This window comes from Sus scrofa, chromosome 3 (genome assembly GCF_000003025.6).
Source record: "Sus scrofa isolate TJ Tabasco breed Duroc chromosome 3, Sscrofa11.1, whole genome shotgun sequence".
NCBI classification, from domain to species: domain Eukaryota; kingdom Metazoa; phylum Chordata; class Mammalia; order Artiodactyla; family Suidae; genus Sus; species Sus scrofa.
In genome coordinates this window covers 15,176,398-15,199,539 of record NC_010445.4, presented here as the reverse complement: position 1 = coordinate 15,199,539, position 23,142 = coordinate 15,176,398, and the positions used below count along the sequence as shown (strand labels likewise).

At 43.9% G+C, this 23,142-nt stretch overlaps 1 protein-coding gene across 1 annotated transcript in view; it reads right to left on the bottom strand.

Annotated features, from left to right (window-relative positions):
* GALNT17 (polypeptide N-acetylgalactosaminyltransferase 17) overlaps positions 1 to 23,142 on the bottom strand; it is a 424,276-nt gene that overhangs the window by 251,086 nt on the left and 150,048 nt on the right. Inside the window, 1 exon segment of the mRNA XM_021086349.1 lies at positions 18,415 to 18,598. Coding sequence (XP_020942008.1) covers positions 18,415 to 18,598 — 184 coding nt within the window.

Sequence of the window (23,142 nt, the reverse complement as noted above, 5' to 3'; positions counted from 1 at the left end):
CGACTCAAGTCCGCAGAGAGGTAAGACTCTCGGCTGGTACTGTGGCTGCGTCAGAACATGCCCTTGTTCTTAGGGTACACGTGCTGCAGTATTTCAAGGGAAAGGGGCATCAGGTCTGCAACTTATGCTCAAACAGTTCAGGAAAAAAATACATGCCTATGGAGACATATAAATACTGTAAAAAGTTCACATGTGTGAAATGTGAAAGGCTTGGGGGTAAGGGGTATGTAGAATGTTTTTGCACTATTCTTGCGACCTTCTTGCAAGTCTGAAGGTAGATAAAACTAGAAATTCAAAAAATAAACAGTAACAATCATCGAAACAGCTTCCTTTGACTCCCAAAGCCCTCAGTGGCAACCCTCTTCTCCCCTCCACGATAAAACTGGTCGAGTCTAGTCAATTTGCTAGACACTTCCTCCCTCCCGTTCCTTCCTTAACCAACTCCAATCAGCGGCAAATAATCCCGCCAAGATCCTCAGTGAACTGCCTGTGGCCAAACCCACTGACCGACCACTTCCAGCATCTCAGTCACAGTCATGCTAGGGACCCCTCCTTCCTTCTAGAAACACTCTCTTCTTTTGGCTTCCACATCACTGAGATCTCCTGGATTTCTTCCTTCTGCATTAGCTGTTCCTTCTCCACATCTTTTGTGAGTTGCTCTCCTCTTTCTACACTCTTAATTTTGAAGTGACATCGCATTCAGGCTGGGCCCCGGCCTCTTCTCCAGTTCTCTTTAGTGATCTCAGCTCTGATGGCCATCTCCATGCTAATGCCTCCAAAGGTTCGTTTCTTAAGTCTCCTCTCTCTCTGGAGTTCTAGATTCATCCATCAGTCACTGATTTCATACCTCGAACTGGATGACTAAAAGTCAAGTCAAACTTGACATGTCCAAAGCAGAATTCCTTTTTTTTTTGTCTTTTCTAGGGCCACACCCTTGGCATATGGAAGTTCCCAGGCTAGGGGTCCAATCAGAGCTGTAGCCTTCGACCTACACCACAGCCACAGCAATGCCAATCCGAGCTGCATCTGCAACCTACACCACAGCTCACGGCAATGCCAGATCCTTAACCCACGGAGTGAGGCCAGGGATCGAACCTGCAACCTCATGGTTCCTAGTTGGATTCGTTAACCACAGAGCCACGACGGGAACTCCCAAAAGCAGAATTCCTAAATATTTCCCCAAATCTGCTGTACAGTCTTCCTCACCTCAGGAAACGGCACTACCTCCATCCATACGTTTCCGTCTAAACCCAGCCATCTCCCTTGATTACCTCCAAGGTCAACTTCTGTCTCCTTTTCTCCATCTCAGTACACGCCCCCTAGCTGGAATCACTATTACCTCCTACAGGAATTCTCCTCCCAATTGGATACCTTGCTTTAACTTTTGCTCCCTACAATTCATCTTCCAACAGCAAACAAAATGATCTTTTAAAAATATAAGATAGGAGTTCCCATTGTGGCTCAGTGGTAACTAACCCGACTAGCATCCATGAGGATGTGGGTTCAATCCCTGGCCGTGCTCAGTGGGTAAAGGATCTGGCGTTGCTGTAAGCTGTAGTGTAGAGATGTGGCTTGGATCCCACATTGCTGTGGCTGTGGTATAGGCCGGCAGCTATAGCTCTGATTTGACTCCTGGGAACTTCCATATGCTACAGGTGTGGCCCTAAAAAGACAACAACAACAAAATGCCAGAATGGAGTTCCCTTCGTGGCTCAGTGGTTAACGAATCTGACTAGGAACCATGAGGTTACGGGTTCGATCCCTGGCCTTGCTCAGTGGGGGTTAAAGATCGGGCGTTGCCGTGAGCTGTGGTGTAGGTCGCAGACGCGGCTTGGATCCTGTGTTGCTGTGGCTGTGGCGTAGGCTGGCAGCTACAGCTCCGATTAGACCCCTAGCCTGGGAACCTCCGTATGCCGCAGGAGCAGCCCAAGAAATGGCAAAAAGACAAAAAAAAAAAAAAAAAAAAAAAAAAACAGGAGTTCCCATTGTGGTGCAATGGGATTGGCTGGCAGTGTCATTGGAGCGTTGGGACCCAGCAGGTTTGCTTCCTGTCCTGACATAGTGGGTTAAGGATCCTCTGGTGCTGCTGCAGAACTCCATAAGCTGGTAGGGTGGCCAAAAAAGAATATATATGTATGTGTGTGTATAAGCCAGATCATGACACTTCCTTATATCAAATCTCCAGGGGCTTCTGTTACTATTAACATGAGTCTCCTAGGGCGTTATAACTAAGTATGACAAACTAGATCGTTTCAAACAGATCTAGTTTGCCATTTATTCTCCTACAGTTCTGGCGGCCAGAAGTCTGAAATCAACCCATCCTTTCCCAGCTTCTGGAGATCGGGGACGATCCCCGGTGCTCCTTGGTTTGCAGGTGCGTCACTCCCATCTCTGCCTCTGTCTTCCCGCAGCCTCCTTCCCTCTGCGTCTGCCTGCCTGTGTCTCTTCCTCTTCTTACAAGGGACCAGTCACCTTGGATTTATTTAGAGCACATCCTAACCCAGGATGACCTTGCTTTAACTAATTTCATTTGCAAAGACCCCGTTTCCACATAAGGTCACCTTCAAAGATTCCAGACAGAATTTCAACCCAAGTTGCCCCTTTTTCTCCCACTGGAATAAATTTCAAATTCTTTAGCATCACCCATATGGTCCTGAGCGATCTGGTTCTTATATACCTCTCCATCCTCCCCAAATTATTTACCAGGATCTCCCAGGAGTTCCTAGAGAAACCCAAGCCCGTTCCCAACTCAGGGTCTTTCTGAGGACTGTTCTTTCCATCAGGAGAGTGTTTCTGCCGGATGTTTGCATTGCTGGTTGCATCCTCACCTCTACTTCCTCAGTGGAATGGACCTTCACTAAAGTACCCCTCGGTTCCAGCTCCTCCAAATATTAGCACCCTGTTTATTTATGTCAAAGCACTTATCACAACCCACAATGATCTCGAGGTATGTGCTTTTTTCCAGTTCATGATGTCTCTCATTACAATCTCAGCAACCAAACCGTAGCTGGGAGAGGGAAGCTCTTGAATGAGTATTTCCGTACTGAGGGAAGGAATACCCTCAGATGTACACGGGGACTGTGTCAGGCACATCCGTTAGAACTCCCGCAGCACCTGCCCCAGGCTACCTACACAGACGTTGAGAATGCTGGTTGAAATCAATTAACTAATAAATTCCATCCATTTTCTCCATGCCCCCATGTATCCCTACACGAGAATTCTCCTGCTCAGACTCTGCAAGACCAAAACAATAGCTTCCATTCTGCCACCAAGGTTCCAAATATTTAGTAAGAATTATGTATCTAGCAGAGCACAGCACCAGACTCATCAACTTGCCGATTACCAGAAATTGCTTACGCAGACCCATGTGCATGTGCAAAGTGGGACGATATTCACCACGAGAATAAGCCACGGCTGATTTCACTTCTTCAAGGTTATGTTAGGAAATAGGACTGTGCTACTAAAAAATTTATTTGTATCTGTAGAACACTGCCGAGTGATGTAGAGCTCAATATTATCATCAAGGGTCAAGTATACAGCAGGTGCTGCCCGAGGAGGCAGATCACATTACTTCATCAACGCAACGTATACCATTAAAGGAATTTTCCAGGGATAATAATTTGCAGTACATCAACTCGAAGCAATTCTGTATTTATTTATTCAATTGAATTATTTATGTTATTCATAATGAAATGAAACACAAACAGCATCGGTTCCATCACGTCTTCCTTTGCTTTCATTTGGTGTGCTGCCTATGACTATTTTTATGCAAATGAGGTTATGATGACATTAAACATTTTCTACTGATTTTCCAAGAACAAATATGTTCTCTCCATATGCCACAGTCTCCTTTTTGCTGCATCCCTCCTTGAAGTTCTGTTGGCTGATGGGAATTTCTTCTAAATTCACTGCGAGGACATTCCATCTGTAATACTGATCAGCCTGTCTCCCTTTGCAGGGCACAGGGAACACTCCCATTAATACCGGAATTTAGCCCATCTTGCCCGTTCCACCAGAAGCCTTATTCATCCCTCTGGCTCTTATGGCGCTGTAAATCTCACCTTGTTACAAGGCACTGTGGCACTCCCCGGCTGCCACTTTGGAGGATGTATGCTCGACTTATAGAGCAAAAAAAAAAAAACAAACTCCACACCTAAAAAAAAAAGGGGGTGTTGTGACTGCAGAGACGTTTGCTCTATTGATTGTATTTCGGGGCTGAGCAACAAATGTTTTTGGAAAAGTATTTCACAGAACTATCCACTGGAGTGGAATTCGGCAGGCTGCCTCTGTGGGCTTCTGTAGGCTAGCATGGGCTTTCTTGCAGGATGTGTGTGTGTGTGTGTGTGTGTGTGTCTGGTGCCTGAATTTGTTTTATCTCAGAGTACACTGCTAGAGTGGGGGACACAGTGGGACTGGGCAGGCAGGATAATCCCCTAAAAGCATACAGGTTATAGATTCCAAGTCTAAAGTCCCCTGTCACAGGCATTATGGGAATTTCTGAGAATTACACGAGGTAAGCTATGCTCCTACAGCTCCCAAGGGCCAACAAATCCTTGCATAAAGTAATCAGAGGGCTATAGAAGCAAGAACCACCCACTGCTGCTGTAAATCCCAACACTGGTTTGATTCGAGGTTATAAACCAAGAATTCCATTTCCCACAGTCACAGCTACGTCTGGGGAAAGTGAATCTGGAATTCAATGACCCTACAGGTTGTAAACCAGCCACAGAGTAGATCCATTTGTGCAGACAGGGCAAGAGTCACGTTGGTTTCTGCCCACTGATTCCAAGTTCCCCATGCAGCAAATTGAAACTTGTCCAGAAAGCTCTCACAAACAGAAACAGAGGAAAATCTCTCCTGCAGTCTCATTTTAACGCATTTAGATGAGACTCTTTTCGGGTCCCCATAAAAGATTAAATTAAACTTTGCCAATTCATAAACTTTCAGGCGGCCAGGGTGGCACTTCTTCTAGCAGATGTGGGAATTGGCTCTTAAATATTAGCTAAATCTTTGACCCCCATAATATTAATGAAACCCCATAAGGCAAAGGGTACCTCAGCTTCGTATCTATCTTTCCATTCCTCATCTCTACGTTTGAAACACCCCAGAGAGTTTCAGCCATTTGATGGGGTGTAATGAAATTCTAAATGGAAAAATCACTCGGAATGAGGTTGGTTTTTATTCATTTTCATTTACTAATAAACAGAGGCGAGGCACCCGAGAATATGGGATGGAAGGAAGGAGCCAGAGAGAGGGAAGGGACACGAGGAAAAGCTACAACAGAGAACAGGAACGTCTCAGGCCCTGTCCCGACCCTCGTTTCTCTTCCACCTGCCTTCACGTGTGCAGAATCTCAGAAAATGGTGCGGCCTCAGGATGTGCCAACTTTCAAAAATAAGAATCCTTCAGGGAGCTTGTGAAACAGTGTAGATTTACAGGCCTACCGGCTCCGTCGCTGGGCCAAGACTTGACCTGTTCAACCAGCTGCCTTGGTGATTCAAATGCAAGGCCCATCCTTCCTACCACTGGTTCTCGGTCTTTTGAGACATGTGAATTACCTGGAGAGCTTGTTCAAAAGAAACTAAAACTGATGCTTGGGCCCTCTTCCCAGGGATTCTGATTTAATTACAGTAGGCCCTCCTCTCGGTATCCATGGGTTCTGCGTCCATGGATACGGAGGGACCCCTGTACTGTGGGGTGGAGTCTGTGCCTCCCAAAGGAAAAAGCTGCCCGGGTGATTTCAATGCCCAGCGAAAGCTGCGAATCCATGTTGGGCTTTTCCAAGAAGCACCTCTGTAGGGAGAGGAAACGCCTTTAAGCAAGTAAAGACGCAGCTACTAGACAAGCTTCAACATGTCGCGTTTGCAACTTCTGACATGTCTCTCCCAAGAACATTCCAGGCCCAGACCCCTGTTGGAATCATCGAATTTACTCCAAGATTCCCACCTTTCCCTCACAGTCAGGAAATGATGAAAATGCAGGCCTCTGGCCTCTTGATCCGAACGGTTTGGGGGACCGAGACAGGAGCAGATGGAGGCAACCAGGGTCGTCTCCGTGCTGCCCAGAGCCCAGCCCCACCCCGTCGCCCACTCCCAGCTGCGCCCTCACCCCCGCCTCCCCTCCCCCATCACCAAAGTTGGCGACACTGGGGCAGCTTCACAGAAAGTCTCAAAAATCAAAACGTCACAGGCATTCCTCAGCCAAGGCCACAGTGGAACAAAACCCGCTCTTTCAAAACTCTCCTAACCATCTCCGAGGTTCTGCACAGAAGGAAGGAATTCAGAGACAGCAGCCACGTCTTCAGACCAGGAACTCCAGCAACCTGCATTTTTAACAAGCTCCCAAAGACCTCCCCTTGAGAAACACTCTAGTGTTTTTGAAAAAACGACTCAGCTCCTTTCATAGAAAAGATCGTCTTTTACATTTTTGTTTACTTATTTATTTTTGTGCTTTTTAGGGCCATGCCCGCAGCATATGGAGGTTCCCAGGCTAGGGGTTGAATTGGAGCTGCAGCTGCCGGCCTGCACCACAGCCACAGCAACGCCAGATCCAAGCCGCATCTGCGACCCACACCACAGCTCACAGCAACACCGGATCCTTAACCCACTGATGGAGACCGGGGATCTCATGGATCCTAGTCAGGTTTGTAACCCACAAAGCCGCAACGGGAACTCCCAGAAAAAATTATTTTAATATGAGGGTAAGAAAGCATTTCAACTTGTGACCAAGTAAGACCACACATCCTACTATGTTTGGGGTCTGACCGCCATGGATGACTCAGTAAGACAGAAGCAGGAGGCAGCTGGCCCCATCCGGCCAGCTTCACAAAGCCTCCGGAGCCCTCAGAACACCCAGCTGCCCTTCCTTAGCATGGAAACCAAGCTGAATCCCAGAGCGGAGCCTTCTAGTCCATCTTGGAACAGCCATAGGAAGCGAACATTCCTCCCCAGGCATTCCCACAGCCTGGCATCTGTCTCGGGCTGTGTCCCCAGGGATTCTGTGCTGACCTGGGGAGAAGGGGCGCTCAATTACCCTGGATCTGATTTTGCATACTGGAGTGAGGCATGTTCTCCCCACATTTCATTCAGGTACATCCTCTCCCGAAGATTCTGTCATCACAGGCATGCTATTTGAAGGATAAAGAGTATACAGCGTAAAGGAACTTAAAATAGCACAGCGAACATTTATTGGTCAGACAGTAGTAACACACGAGAAGGTCTCAGAGTGACGCCTGGTATATCAGTCTACGCAGCTCATGTGTAGTAATTGATTTACTTCTCATAACAACTCTATAAACTTGATGTCACCATGTCACATATGAAGAAACTGAGGCACTAGAAGGTTAATGACTTGCCCAAGGTCGTGTAGCTTCTAAGAGGCCAAGCTGGGATGAGATCTCAGTCATATTTCCAAGTCTGTGCTCTTGACCTCCATGGAAAACTCTATTAAGGTGGGTTTTTTTGTTTGTTTGTTTGTTTGTTTGTTTGGTCTTTTTAGGGCTGCATCTGCGGCATATGGAAGTTCCCAGGCCAGGAGTTCCACGGGAGCTCTAGCTGCCAGCCTTACACCACAGCCACAGCAACACAGGATCCAAGCCGCATCTGCGACCTATACCACAGCTCACGGGAATGCCAGATCCTTAACCCACTGAGTGAATCCAGGGATCAAACCCGCATCCTCATGGATACTAGTTAGGTCTGTTACCACTAAGCCACAGTGGGAACTCCTCTCTTATTAAAGTTTTTAAGTGACCCGGACATGCTCCTTAGACCAAGAGAACCCATGGAAGTGGGACGAACATTCACCTACAAACACTTCAGGAACTGCCACCCTCACGTATTGAACGGGAGGACACCTCCCCTCCCCATGCAGGCTTCCCATCACTTTCTCCCCCCACAGCTGGGGGAGGACCAGCTGCAGCCAAAGAAGTTCTTCCTGGTTGTGCCTCTAGGGGAAATCAACTCTACGGTAAGACATCTCCTACTTCTAATAATATTACAGTGTTTATTTCTTCTGAGTTTTACCAAAAAAAAAAAAAAAAGATTCCCTAAAGAAGGTTTCAATTCTATTACATTCCTAGTTTATACCTAGGATGTCTTAATGGACATTAGTTCATCAAATTCAGGATACAGCCTCTTTGGCAGTGAAATTTTGGCAGAGTTGGAAGAAGTAAAAGGGAACAAGAGAAGAAAACAGAGGATATACACACTAGTACACACACACGCACACAAACACCTAGGTGTGCGTGCACAGACGCACATGCACTTCCTGAAAGGAAATGTCCCATCTCTAAGACTCAGATTTTTTTTTTTTTTTCCCCTGCTGGTGACACCAGCATGAAGTAGGAAGTTCCATCCCGGAGTTCCCATTGTGGCTCCGTGGGTTAAGGACCCAACATTGTCTCTATGAGGATGTGGGTTCGATCCCTGGCTTTGCTCAGTAGATTAAGGATCGGTGTTGAGGCAAGCTGCAGCATAGGTCATAGATGCGGCACAGATCCAGAGTTGCTGTGGCTGCGGCGTAGGCTGCAGCTACAGCTCCAATTCACCCCCTGGCCCAGGAACAACTTCCATAAGCTGCAGGTGCAGCCACAAAAAAGATAAAAAAAGAAAGTTCCAGAGTTCTCTGGTGGCTCAGTGGGTTAATGATGGGGTGTGGTCACTGCTGGGGCTCGAGTTTGATCCCTGGCCTGGGAACTTCCACATGCCTCAGGTGCAGCCACAACCAAACAAATTGTACCTATTCAAAACCATGTTTAAAAATTTGTTTGTTTGTTTGTTTGTTTTTTAAAGAAGGTTCCATTTCACAGAAATGGATGAGTAGGCAGGGCAGTACCTGAAGAGGTAGCTACGTGTGGGGGGATGTGCACAGGCCGTGAAGACACCCATGCAGCTGGGTTTGAATCCGGGCTACGCACTGACCGGCTGCGTGACCTCAGGCAGCTTGGTCCACCTCTCCAAGCTCCCCTTCCCTCATTTATAAAACAGAGACGGTCACAGCTACTTCGGAGAGTGGTTAAATTTAAACGAGATCAATAAAACATGCAGCCCAGTGACAAAAACATAAAAGGCAGTCAATAAAAGGGAATAATTATTGCGGTTAGTGATTCAAAGACATTGCTAAGCAGACACCTACTTATTATTTCAACCCACGAGGACTTATTGGACGGCTACCCTCTGTGCCCACACCTATGAAAGTTTTCCATAGGATTCCTGACTATCTTTTAGATGCTTTCACCCTCTTTGAAGACCATCCTGTGAGACATAGGAATCTATCATCAGAGAAATGATTTAGGAAAAAAAAAAAAAAAGCCCAGTTACAGCTATAATTATCAAATGCCTCCTTTTCACAGGAGATGGGAAACTTGAGTTGCGTCTTGACCAATGATGCTAAATTTAACACCACGACTCTAAATGTAACACCATAACACACACACACACACACACACACACAGACTCAGCCTGAAACACCCACTGGACTCGGATGATTCTAAATCTCCATGGTCAGGCCACACACCATTCCTGACCTCCAGACCCAAACGTGCAACTGTCCACGGAACGCCTCGTGAAGACGGTCCACAGATGTCTCGTGCCATATGTGTTCAAAGCAGACATTGTTGGGATATAACGAGCTAGAATTTGTGGCAATAAAGGAAAGAGGAGACTTTGGGAGGGAAGCAAAATGAGTTCCAAAGAAAGCTGACATCTGGATTTATAAGCAGGAGGCCAAAGGAGAAATGGAAGATAACAGCAGCAGAAACTGCCCATAAATTATCGACATGGTCTGGGAGGAGGAGGTAAACCATAAAATGTGTGCAGGGACCTCAACTCCGGCTTTAATGAGCTCAGACAGATTTCCGTGCAGCGAGATGGTCCCTCCCCCGTATTATGGTATCAGTGGGCAAGTGGATAATTAATAAGCCATGATGTGATATCAAATGGTACATCTCGGCAAGGGAAAGCTGGGTTTAGAAAGTCTTGTCTGGCTTCTGGTGTCTCCAAACATCTCCTCGCTTGCACACATGGTCAAGTAAGGAATAAAGCCAGACAGGTTGTCTCACGGTTCCCTCAAGAAGCCGTAACTGCAGGGAACCCTGGACGAACACAAGTGGCCTTGCTCCCCATAATGCGTCCCCCCCCCAAGAAAAAAACCTCGATCCTCTCTCTGTGGGACTCTCTCTCCCTCCCAGTTAATGAAATCACTTCCACGTCGTCTCCCAAGTTGGAAACTTCCGATTGCACCCGCTTCCCCCACATCCAATTAACTGACTCATCTAGCAGATTCTTGGAAAGTTTTTCTTGAAATTAGCCCTTCCCCTCCATCCCTGCTTAGCCCTTACTTTGTTCCAGAAAAATGGGTTCTATGGAAGGAATAGGATGATAATAAAACATTCACTGTATCACTAAAGTCTTTCTCTTCTACGAGGCAACGCCTTGCACATAGTTGGCACTCAACAGGTGTTGGGTTGAGTAGAGAAGAGATTTTATTCAGCCATCCTGATCCCAGCCTCAACTCCTCTATTCATTCATGCCACAGATAAACACTTTTTTAAAGAAATGATAACAATAGTACCATCTTGCCTCAAGTCCTTCACGGGCATCCAATGACAATGACGAACGTTGCCATCTAACTTAGGGCTGGCATACGGGGTGCTTCCCAGTCTGGCCCCTCCTTCTCTTCCAACCGCTTCCACAACTCACTCTGCAAACTCTCTGACCCAACCCAAAGTCTCTGCGCTGCTCCCCTAGCCCCCAAACCCAAGAACTGTCCCAGTCTTTCTACACCTGCTGTTCTTCCTCTCCAGTGTCCTGTCTCCTCTTTAGAGGGAGAATTCCTGCTCACCATTCAGATCAAGGTCACCTCTGTGTGGCCCTCGGACTCTCTCAGATCTGGGTATCCCCTTCCCTTGGTTTCCAAAGTTGTCTGCAATCAACTCAAGGGTTTGCAAGGTGCCACCTGCCTCCCACCCTCGCCTTGATTTCCTGGGGGGCTCAGATGTGCCCTGTTCCTCCCCTGCCTTCAGCAATGCCTGGCACACTGGAGACTTTGGTCAAAAATCATCTTCAGTGATTTTTTGAAAAACAAAGAAAGAAAGGAAAAGAAAATGAAAAAAAAAAAAAGCCATATAGACCAACGAAATAGCACAGAGCCTAGAAAATGAGCCCACTTATATATAAAAAGCACAAAATGTTTTCCATTTAACACCTCCAAATAAGACAGTTATTTACAAAATTATTTTGAAAAAAGCTGCTTTGAACAAAACAAAAACAGGGACAGATCTTTTAAACAAAAAATAGAGACCTTGTACCATATTCCAAAATAAACTCTAGATGGATGGGGGAGTGAAAGGGAAGAGTCATGGAAAAGGAACACGAAACAGTAGAATATTTATAAGCGTGCTGATGGATGATATCTTTCTCTGCTTTAAAAACAGTGAAGAAATGAAAATGGAAAGATTGACAGTGGGGGGTTCATACAAATTTAAAATATCTGTCCAGGGGAAGAAAAAGCCATCAGAGAATTCAAATAAAAGAGAACACACTGTGGAATCCATTTGCATGAAATATGACAAACAAATGGTTAATCCCACTCTTACCCCCCAAATTCATTCATATTTATAAGAAAAAACGATTCTGTCGAGTGTGGCGTAAGAATAAAACAACAGGAATTAAAGCAACTGGAGGTTCTGCATACCATTGCAATGAAATTAGCCAATTTGAATTCTCTAAACTTGAGAGATTTTCTGGGAAGATCACAAGAAGGATGTTGCCCCTGGGGGTAATTTCTCCTGGGCTTGGACTGTGCTGAAGGAAGGAAAAGAAACTTCTCTGGCCCCCGACAGCTGCCTCCCCTCCTCTCCGCCGGCTCAATTATCAGAAGAGCAGCTTCTACAGACAAGGTCTTTGTCATTCTTTGATGGCAAAGATTAATCTGCAATTAACAAAGGTTAATTTGGTAACTTTTGCCGTGGAGCCCAGAACTTACAATGCTACCTCTGGTGAACACGTGTGGCCTCTGGGCAAGCTCGCAGGTTCATCATTAATTCATCGCCCATATACCCACCAGAATACTCGCAAAAGGCGGGTGTGGTCACGTTATTCCAATCATTTCTTCTATCCTGCTTTAACCCTTCTTCTCTTGCATTTAATTTTTTTTGGTAACAGATTTACATTTATTGCTTCATTAAACTTTTAGGTGATTAAAACAGAACACATGCAGTTTTATCCCATTTCTGTAATCTCCGTGTTTCTAAGTAACAATCATTATGCTACTATTTCCTAATGTTTAAATTTTAGACATTTTCCGTTGATTTTCAGAGTCTGGCCATGAAGATTTAATTTTCTTTTTTTCTTTTTATGGTCGCACCTGTGGCATATAGAAGTTCCCAGGCTAGGGGCCAAACCAGAGCTGCAGCTGCCGGCCTGCACCACAGCCACAGCCATACTGGATCCAAGATCAATCTGCGACCTCTGATGCAGCTCAGGGCAACACGGGATCCTTAATCCACTGAGTGAGGCCAGGGATCGAACCCATATCTTCGTGGAGACTACATCAGGTTCTTAACCTGCTGAGCTGCAAGAGGAACTCCTTTTTTTATTTTTATTTTTTTCTAAGATTTAATCTTCTTATACTACCCACACCTCACATACACGTTTCCTTCTCCTTCTTCCAGTACAGTTATAATTCATTTGCAGTTTAATAACTATTCAGGATTTACATTTGACTATATTGTTCACCGCTGAGCCAGAGTACATGGAGTTACAATTCCTTTCTTGAGGAACTTTTGTTTTTTTCTGTCCTAATAATTACTTGCTCTCTTTTTTTTTCACAAGCTTGGTGTGTGTGTGTGTGTGTGTGTGTGTGTGTGTACATATGTATGTGTTATCACTAATTCAGTCCTAAACTTTCTGAAAGAAAGGTAAGAATGTTTTTTTTTTGTTTGTTTGTTTGCAAAGGCAACAAAAGCAGAAATAAATATGGGGGGACACTTGTTTCTGCTCAGCAAAGGAAACCATCAACAAAATGAGAAGACAGCCTCCTGAGTGAGAGAAAATATCTGCAAATCACAAACCTGATCAAAAGTTAATATCCAAATATATAAAGAACTCCTACAACTCAATAGCAACAAACAAACAAACCAACCCTTTAAAATCGCAGAGGATCTGAAGAGACATTTTCCCAAAGAAGACATACAGATGGCCCACAGGTACCTAAAAAGATGCTCAACATCACTAATCATCAGGGAAATGTTCATTTTAAAAAACACAATGAGATAGCACTTCACACCTGTTAGAATGGCTATTAACAAAAAGACTAGAAATAACAAGTGCTGGCGAGGAGGGGCAGAAGAGGGAACCTTTGTGCACTGCCGGGAGGTCTGTAAATTGGTGGAGCCTCTACGGGAGACAGTGTGGAGTTCCCTCAAAAATGAAAAATAACACTACCAATATGATCTAGCACTTCCGTGTATTTACTTGAAAAAAAAAGGTGAAAACACCAATTCAAATAAATACATGCACCCTCCCCGTGTTCACTAAGTGTTATTTACAATAGCCAAGAAACTAAGCCTCCATCCATGGATGAATGGAGCAAGAAAATGTGATATATGTATATTTATTCAACCATACAAAGAATGAAATCTTGCCTTTTGCTATGACATGAATGGACCTGGAGGGCATTATGCTAAGTGAAACAAATCAGACACAGAAACAAATACGGTAAGATCTCACTCTCTTAAAAAAGCATAATGAACAAATAAACTCGAGCTCGTTGACAGATGAGATCATAGGTGCCACAGGTGACTCTGTGTGTGTGTGTGTGTGTAGAGGGGGATGGATGAAGGGAATCAAAAGGTACAAACTCCAGCTATAAAATAAATAAGTCATGGAGATGTAATATACAGCAAGGTGACTATAGTTAGTAGACAGCAGATCTTAAATATTCTCATTACAGGAAAACAATTCTGTAATTAGGTATGGTGATGGATGTTAACTAGACTTACCATGGCAATCCGTTTACAATGGATACAAATATTGAATCACTACGTTATACACGTGAACCTAATATGATACTGTTTGTCGATCATACCCCAACTTAAAAACATCTTCTCATGCAGTCAAAACCACTGGGTATTAAAATAATTCTATCTGCTGGCTCCCTTTGGGGCCATCCTCCTGTCGCAAGGTGGGATAGTTCATCTCTTGGCCTCCTACACAGCTGTCACCCTAAATGTTACCCTGAAACATCCCTTTATCATCTTTATGGGATCTGCTGTTACTACTCTCCTGTTTGAATTCCGTTTCCCCAATCCTACTCTAATGCTCTTCTTTACTTTACTCCCTGGTTTTCCTGGAGCCTGTCCTTGAGCAGTTCCCTGAAAACAGGGAATGAGGGGAAGGTAAAACTGTTGAGATACTATATAAACGTCATGTATTTATTCTATGCTTGCTCTTGGCACAAAGTTTTCTGTGGCTGACTACAGAACTCTAAGTTGAAAATAACGTTTTCAACTTGTCTAGTTTTTAATGTTGCTACTGAGAAATTCAACACCAACTAGATGTGATACACATTTTTTTTTTTGGTGGAAGTTTTTAGGACTTTCTCGTCATCCAAAAGCTGTTCTGAAATTTTACATCTACATTTCTGGATGTGGGTTTAATTTCTTTTTCTTCCCATTTATCAGGTAGGCACTGGGTGGCATCTTCTAGCTGAAAGCTCATGTCTTATAGTCCTGGGAAATTTTCTGGTATCATTTACTTAATCATTTTCTTCTCGCTTTTCTCTGTTCTCTTTCTGATATTCCCATTAGCTGGTGTTGAACCTGCTAAACTGATCTAATCCCTTTTTAATATTTTCTCTCCTAGTTTTCCTTTTTTTCAATCTTTCAGAAGATTTCCTTTTTGTTTTTTGCATAAAGGGTTATTTATCTAACTTTCATTGAATTATTTATTTCTATCCTATTTTTAACTTCTAGGATTTCTCTTTGATTCTCTGATTATTACTTTAACATAGCCACTTGGTGAATAAAACAAAACATTCCAAGAACTCTGTATGACATTAATTATACTTTTAAAGTTTGTTAGTGTCTGTTTCCTCCAAATGCCTTTTCAGTTGTTGTTATTGTTGCTGCTGTTGTTGCTAAGGCCTTTTAGAACAGAGGTTCTCCTGAAATGTCTAGGGACCTGGGTCTCCTTTATTGTCTTAGAGTAAGACCAGTTCTGTGTAGATGGTTGGAGCCTTGATAATGTTTAATGAGCAGATTCCAGATACTCCAAGGAAGAAGGCAGAACTATCAGATCTAGGGGCCTTTTTCTTAGGTTGGATGGTTTCCTTAGAGAGGATTCTTCAAACTCTTGACTACAGGAGTGTGAAAGCCTTGGGAGATACTGAGGCCAAAGGTGTCCCCATTTAGGACACAGCCCTATCCTCTGTCGTCTTATGAACTAAAGCTCCGCATTCACCTTCTACAGAGAATAAACTCACCCACATTCCACCAGGTAGAGAAGGGCAGTCTTGGGCTGTGTAAAGTTGGAGAACGGATCTAGGGACACAGCTATAATTTTCTATTCAAATCTACCTCCCCGCCATCAAAATGCCCAGAAACTCCCATTCCTGAGCCTCTGGGCTTCTAGGGTGTGACTCAGCAACGTTATTCTGCCTTCCCATCACTTCCCATCATATGGAGGAGGTTGAGTCTCAGCCGCATCCAGTTTGCTAGGTCAGTTACCACTCATCCACCTCTTCCATCTTCCAAAACTTTACAGGTGTTTCTTCCCTGCTGTCAGAGCCTGTTTTCGTCCCTTAGAGGCTTCCATCCTCTCTAGCCCTTTACCATCTTCCTAGTAAAGCTTCCGGTGGACCAGATCTAAGTGGTACAGTCAAGCCACCACGCTACACGACAGAGCCACACTTTCTTCCCTGGGCGCACCCAACACTGTCCTTTCTGTTCCCTACCTACTTGCCTTCATCCCTCTCCTCTCTTTACTTTTCCATCTCTTAATCAGCCTTTACGATTAAGCTGACACATCTTCTCGAGCAGGAAACCTTCCCAGGTCCTCCCTGTACATATTGTGTGTGTGTGTGTCTCTGGCCAGACACACTCACAGAGACCATAGGTGCCAGGGTGATCTGCCTACACATCTATCTCCCTCCTAGACAAGAAGTAGGTAGGCAAGGGCTGTTCTGCTCTAGCACGGGGAAAACTATTGGCACACAATAGCTGCTTGCTAATATTCATTCGACGGATCCACTTCCGCTAAGCTCCATGCTGGAAGCTTCTTCACTCTCACCGGAACACAAAAAAAACCCACAGCTCTGTTTATTTGCCAACGTCCAAATAAGAAAGGCTAATCAGAGAGCACCAGGAAATGAAAACAGCCAGATGTTTTTGAGAGCAAAAGTCCAGGAACACAAACTAGCTTCCAACAGGGGTGATGTATGTTTTCCCAGTGATTCAAAATGAATATACGCTTATTAGGCAGAGAGAGAGATTTAACAGGTTTCTCAGCTAATGCTGCAATTTCAAATCCATTTAAGATAATTTTCTTTATCTTGAATCTATTTTTCTCAGTAACCAGGATACTTAACTGATTTGTACAAAATCCATTTGAAAAAGAAATAATCTGCTCTAAGCAAGGGCACACTCTAAATGGAAAAAGAGAGACACTACAAATCTAACAGAAGATGAAGAATCTGGATGAGAAGCCAGGGAGGACTACTGCCTAGAAAATAGGATTTTTTTCCCCCTAGCATCTTGATTTTTTTACCACCAATCTTCCCTCTTTCACAAGGAGAAAACAAATAATTCTTAAATCTGAGCACAGAGAACAAAGAGCTTGCACAGACCAACCAAAATGCGAACAAACTGTTTAAAAGGTAAGAATCTCAAGCAAAAATTTTAAGTTGGAACAACCATAGGATGTACTTTCTCACTTATCAGCTGGGAAAAGCACTATTTATTTATTTTATTATTATTATTATCATTATTTTTGGTCTTTGTCTTTTTAGGGTAGCACCCATGGTCTATGGAAGTTCCCAGGCTAGGGGTCGAATCGGAGCTGTAGCTGCAATGCCAGATCCGAGCCACGTCTGTGACCTACACCACAGCTCACGGCAATGCCGGATCCTTAACCCACTGAGCGAGGCCAAGGATCAAACCCAAGTCCTCATGGATCTAGTCAGGTTCATTAACCCCTGAGCCACAGTGGGAATTCCTGAACCACAATGGGAACTCCAGGAAAGTATTATTTAAATGCTAGGACCCAGTCTGGCACGGGTCTAGTAAAATCCCAATAGGAGTAGAAACTGCTACGAAGTTTCTGGAGGAAAACATCACTGAATGTGTTGAGAGCCTCCAGAAATGTTCCTACGATGTCCTCTAAGGCTTATTCCTTTAGAAGTGTGTATTAAGAAAGTACACATCAAATCAATATACAGGAAGATTTGAGTAGGGACACAGGCATCAAAGTGTTATTTATAAGGATGAAAAAGTGAGAACAGCCTCAATTGCCAACACTGGAAATAATGATCATAAGTAATAAGGTCAGAAAATGCACATGAAAAATGTTATTTCACGTATGTAAGGGTAAATGAAATATATGCTCATCATCTGTTTCAAAAATAGACTGAAGACAAGATTACTAAGCTTGCTACCAGTCCCCGTCACTAGGTAATGACATCATGGTGATTTTTTAAATTTTTACTTAAAAAATTTTTGTATTGAACATGATGGAAGATACTGTGAGAAAAAGCATATATATACATGTGTGTGTGTGTGTGTGTGTGTGTGTGTGGTGTGTGTGTGTGTATGTGAATGATTGGGTCACTTTGCTGTACAGTAGAAATTGACAGAATTTTTTAAACCAGGGGGTGGGGGAGGGAGGGGGAGGGACTGGGAGTCTGAGGTTAACAGATGCAAACGATTGCATTTGGAATGAATAAGCAATGAGAGCCTTTGCAGAGCTCTGGGAACTCTATCTAGTCACTTGTGATGGCGCACGATGGAGGACAATGTGAGAGAAAGAATGTGTATATGTATGTGTGACTGGGTCACTTTGCTGGACAGAGAAAATGGACAAACCCTGTAAACCAACGATAATGGAAAAACAAAAACCATTTAAAAAAAGGCGGAAAAAAGGAAAATCATAACCCGCAATACCATGATCATGCTCAATTTTTTTTTGTATGGAGGACCTTTCTACCTGTTTCAGGATGACTTTTATAAAAATTAAAAATGTTTACGTAGCTGTCTAAATATTCACAATCAACAGAACTATTTACTGATGACAGAGGAGACTAATGAGATGAAAAGCCCCTGCACTAGTTACAAATAACATGAGCAAATGTCCCAGACATGGGTCGAGGGCCCATCACCTGATGAAGCAAGCTCCTGGGAATGACCGAATCGGAACTTACTTGGTGGGACGGTAATCCGGAATGGAACGATCCAGTGAAATTTTTTCACTGAGGTAGGAATTGTAGCCATACTTCTCATGGGGTCCCTTGGCTTTCTCTTCTTCAGCCGGGGAAAGGGTAGCAGGAAGGCCCCCTTTGCCCCGTCCACCATAACCTTCAATGAGCCCAAGGGATTTGGATAAACCTAGAAAAAGGAGGCGGGGAGGAAAGAATTATTTGAAAACCACCAAACCAGGACTTGCCACTCATACAGCTTCAGTGGAAAGTTTAACATTACCCATGGCGGGGAAAAAAAAGAACAAAAAACATTCTCAATTTATCAGTATCAGGAATATGCACTGAGCACATTTAAACAGAGAGGAAGGTCAAAGCAACTATGAGTTGTAGGCTTAAGATTGAAGCACTTAGGTTTAAGAACTTAAGTTCTTCCCTGTGAAGAACCTCCCTCTCCTTTTGGGACCTGGGTGGATGGAAGTCTAGAAAAAGGAGAGATTGCCCAAACCAGGAGGCGTGTGGACCAAGAAAGGGGCCCAAAGTGGGACAGAACTAGGCTTATCATTCCTGCCCACTTTCCCTTCTTCATGAGCCATTACCACATTCCAGATAGTCCAAGAGACACCTGGGACAAAAAATGCTGGATAAGAATAGCCAGTAACAGGGAGTCCCCGTCGTGGCGCAGTGCTTAACGAATCCGACTAGGAACCATGAGTTGCGGGTTCGGTCCCTGCCCTTGCTCAGTGGGTTAATGATCCAGCGTTGCCGTGAGCTGTGGTGTAGGTTGCAGACGCAGCTCGGATCCCGCGTTGTTGTGGCTCTGGTGTAGGCCGGTGGCTACAGCTCCGATTCGACCCCTAGCCTGGGAACCTTCATATGCCGCCGGTGCAGCTCTAAGAAGACAGAAAGACAAAAAAAAAAAAAAAAGCCAGTAACAAAGAATGGCCAAACTGCAGGTGTTTTCGCTTCATTTGAACACAGAATAATGTACAGGTTGATTCTGTCATGAGTTTAAAGTGCGTAACCGCCTGACACCGTTCTTTACCTAATGGTTTTGTTTAAATCTCATCTAAATGGCTAGAGCAAATGCAAAATGAGAGTAAATCACAGAGAAGAAAAACCCATACGGGTGATAACTGTGCCAAGCAGAGTGGGAGGCCTCGGTAACAAGCCTCACTGAGCAATTGCACGTTCCCAGGATGGTGGCAGCTTTATACCTATTGTTCCATTATACGATAAACAGCTTGATGGGCAATTTTTAAATCCTACGGTTATGGGAGGTTTTACTTTCTTGGCTTGAAAACTTTGGCTGTTAAAGGCTCTCAATTTCTTTGGCTATTTCAACACTCAAGCTACTCTGTGTATCCTCAGGTGCGCATGTGTAGGTACACACACACACACACAACTGTATCCACAAAAGTCTCACTGCTGCATCGGCAGAAAGACCCTGGACCAGAGATATAAGCAGCAGCAGCAGCAGCAGCCTTCTTGGTGGGCAGCCCACAGAGCCCAGGAGGACCCCTAACTCCTAGGAAGGCAGCTTCAGGCAAGTCAAAGGCCTGTTAGTTACAGGCTGGTCCTCCATCCCATAATAGCAAAACTCATTTTCCCTTTCCTGCTTCTCTGAAAACAGAAATTTATTTTCCAAGACACAAGATCAAAAAGCAAGAGCTCCCACTGTGGCTCAGCAGAAAAGAATCTGACTAGCATCCATGAGGATGCAGGTTTGATCCCGGGCCTCACTCAGTGGGTTAAGCATCTGTGTAGGTCACAGATAGAGCTCAGATCTGGCATTGCTGTGGCTTCAATGTAGGCCGGCAGCGACAGCTCCGATTTGACTCCTAGCCTGGGAACCTCCATATGCCATGGGTGTGGCCCTGAAAAAAAAAAAAAAGATAAAAAAGCAAAGGTTGAGCAGGCATCTCAGGGTTGGTCTCAAGGGAACATCGTTTTTCTACCTGAGAATCATTTTCCCTGCCCACTGGGCTCTTAGGAACCCTGGCATCTTTTCTGCCACCACCATCCCACCAGAGGCACCATCAACTGAGAACAAAATTACTCCTACACTTCCTACTTGTCTCCTGGTCTTTCATCTCTCATCTCACATCCATGTGCAACAACCATTCTGATAACATCACCTTCACTGTGCTCACGTCAAGTCCAAACACCAGTGTTGCGTTTTAGAATCACTTACAACAAAATATTACTAGTGGGAATGTAAAATGGTGCAGCTATTCTGGAAAAGAATTTGGCAGTTCTTCAAAATGCTGAGCATGGTTTTACCTTATGACCCAGTAATTCCATTTTTAGGTATATGCCCAAGAGAGAAAAAGATAAGCCCACACAAGAAACTTGTCCACAAATATTCCCAGGAGGATTACTTATATTTGCTAAATGTCTAACAACTGATAGGGAAAAAAAAAACCAAAATGTGGTATGGATATACGATGTGCTATCATCTGGCAATAAAAAAAGAACGAAGTTCAGATCTTCCTCAACTCACAAAAGGGTTATGTCCTGATAAACGCATCATAAGTTGAAAAATATCGTAAGTTGTAAATGCATTTTTTTTCTTTTTACTGCTACACCAGCGGCATATGGAAGTTCCTGGGCTAGGGGTCGAATCGGAGCTGCAGCTGCCGGCCTACACCACAGCCACAGCAACACTGGATCTGAGCCGCTTCTGCAACCCACACCACAGCTCAAGGCAACTCCCGATCCTTAAGCTACCGCTCGAGGCCAGGGGATTGCGCTGCACTCACATCCTCATGGATATTATATGGATTTCTTCGCCTGCTAAGCCACAACAGGAACTCCCTGAAAATGCATTTAATACACCTATTCTACTGAACATTCTAGTTCAGCCTAGCCTACCTCAAGCATGCTCAGAACACTCACATTAGCCTACAGCTGGGCAAAACTAACACAAAGCATGCGCTTTATAATAAAAAATAAAGCCTTGACTATCTCATGTGATTTAATTGAATACTGTACGGAAAGTGCAAAACAGAACGGTTGCGTGGGTACAGAATGGTTTTCGGTGTATCAGCTGTTTGCTCTCGCCACCCAGATCACACGGCTGCCTGGGAGCTGAGGCCGGCTGCCACTGCCCAGCATCACGAGGGTGGACTGTACTGAATATTGCTAGCCCAGGAAAAGATCGGAATCTAAAGTACAGTTTCTAATGAATGCACATCACTTTTGCAGCATCATAAAGTCAAAAAATCCCAAGTTGACCCGTTGGAAAGTCAGGGGCTGTCTATAGCAATACGTTCTACAACAGGAAGGAACTTTGAAAATGTTATGCCAAGAAAATAAGGCTTGTCAGGAAACGTTAAATGATTCTACTTATCTGAGACGATAAATCTATAGAGATGGAAAGTAGATGTGTATCTGCTGAGAGTGGAGGATATTTGGGGAGGAAATGGGACATAACTGCTCATGCGTGTCTTTTTGGGTGATGGAAATGGTCTGGAATTAGATTGTGGTGATGTTTGCACAACTTGTGAATATACTAAAAGCCACTAAATTGTATACTTTAAGTGGATGAATGATAAGATGTGGAAAATATCTCCAAAAAGCTATTTTTAAAAACCCACGTGTGATAGACGATTCTATTTCTAGCAAGATGGAAGGCTAAAACAACATGAAAACTCTCCAGTAAAATACCTAGAAAAGCTGAATAAAATTTTTAAGTAATGTAAATGCAAATCTGAGCTTGCAAGAAAGAAGAGGAAACTCCCGGAGGTAAGTTAGAATCAAAGTTGAGACTGTATCTGCCGCAATGGGGTGGAGGAGGGGATGAAGCAAGATTGCTCATTAACCAAAGGCTGGGGTTTTAGAACTCAAACATGCACAGAATCTAAGACTTCTGTATGCCTTAAATTATGAACAGTGGTCCCCTGCCTATCCCGAACCTGTAAATATAATCTTATTTAGAAATGGGTCTTTGCATATGTAATCAAATTTATATTATTACTGGCCTCATAAGGAGAGAGACATCTGGACATAGAAGGAGCGACACATGGAGGGGAGAAGTCCATTTGACAACACAGGCAGAGGGTGACAGATGCAGCTACAAGCCAAGGAATGCCAGGATTGCTAGCAACTCCCAGAAGCTAGGAGGAGGCAAGGGAGGATTCTTCCCTAGTGCCTTCAGAGAAAGTATGACCTGGCCAACACCTTGATTTCAGACTTCTAGCCTCCGGAACTGTGAGAGAATACACTTCTGTGATTTTAAACCACCGAGATTATGGTAATTTATGATAGTAACCCGTGAAACTAATACAATGAATATAAAAAAAAAAACCGAAGTGGAAACGGATAGAGGAAATATATACCATGAATATACTTACCAAAAGAAAGCTAGAATAGCTCTATAAACATCAGATAAAACAGACTTTAGGGAAAACAGCTTTATGGGGATAAATACAGTCATTACATAAGCATAAAAGTAACAATCCACCAGGAAGCTCTTAAAAAGTATAAATTACTAAGCACCTAGCAACATAGCTTCAAATTACCTAAAACAAAAATTGACCACATTACAAGAAACTAACCAATGCACAATCATAGTGGGAAATACGGACACATCTCTGAGTTCTGAACAGATTAGGAGGACAAAAATTTAGTAAGGATACAGCAGAAGTGAACAACCAAGTTAACAAGTTCGACTTCATGGACCCGGCACATGATTTTCCAATAAGTGCATAGTCTCTATAAGAGCATAGGCAC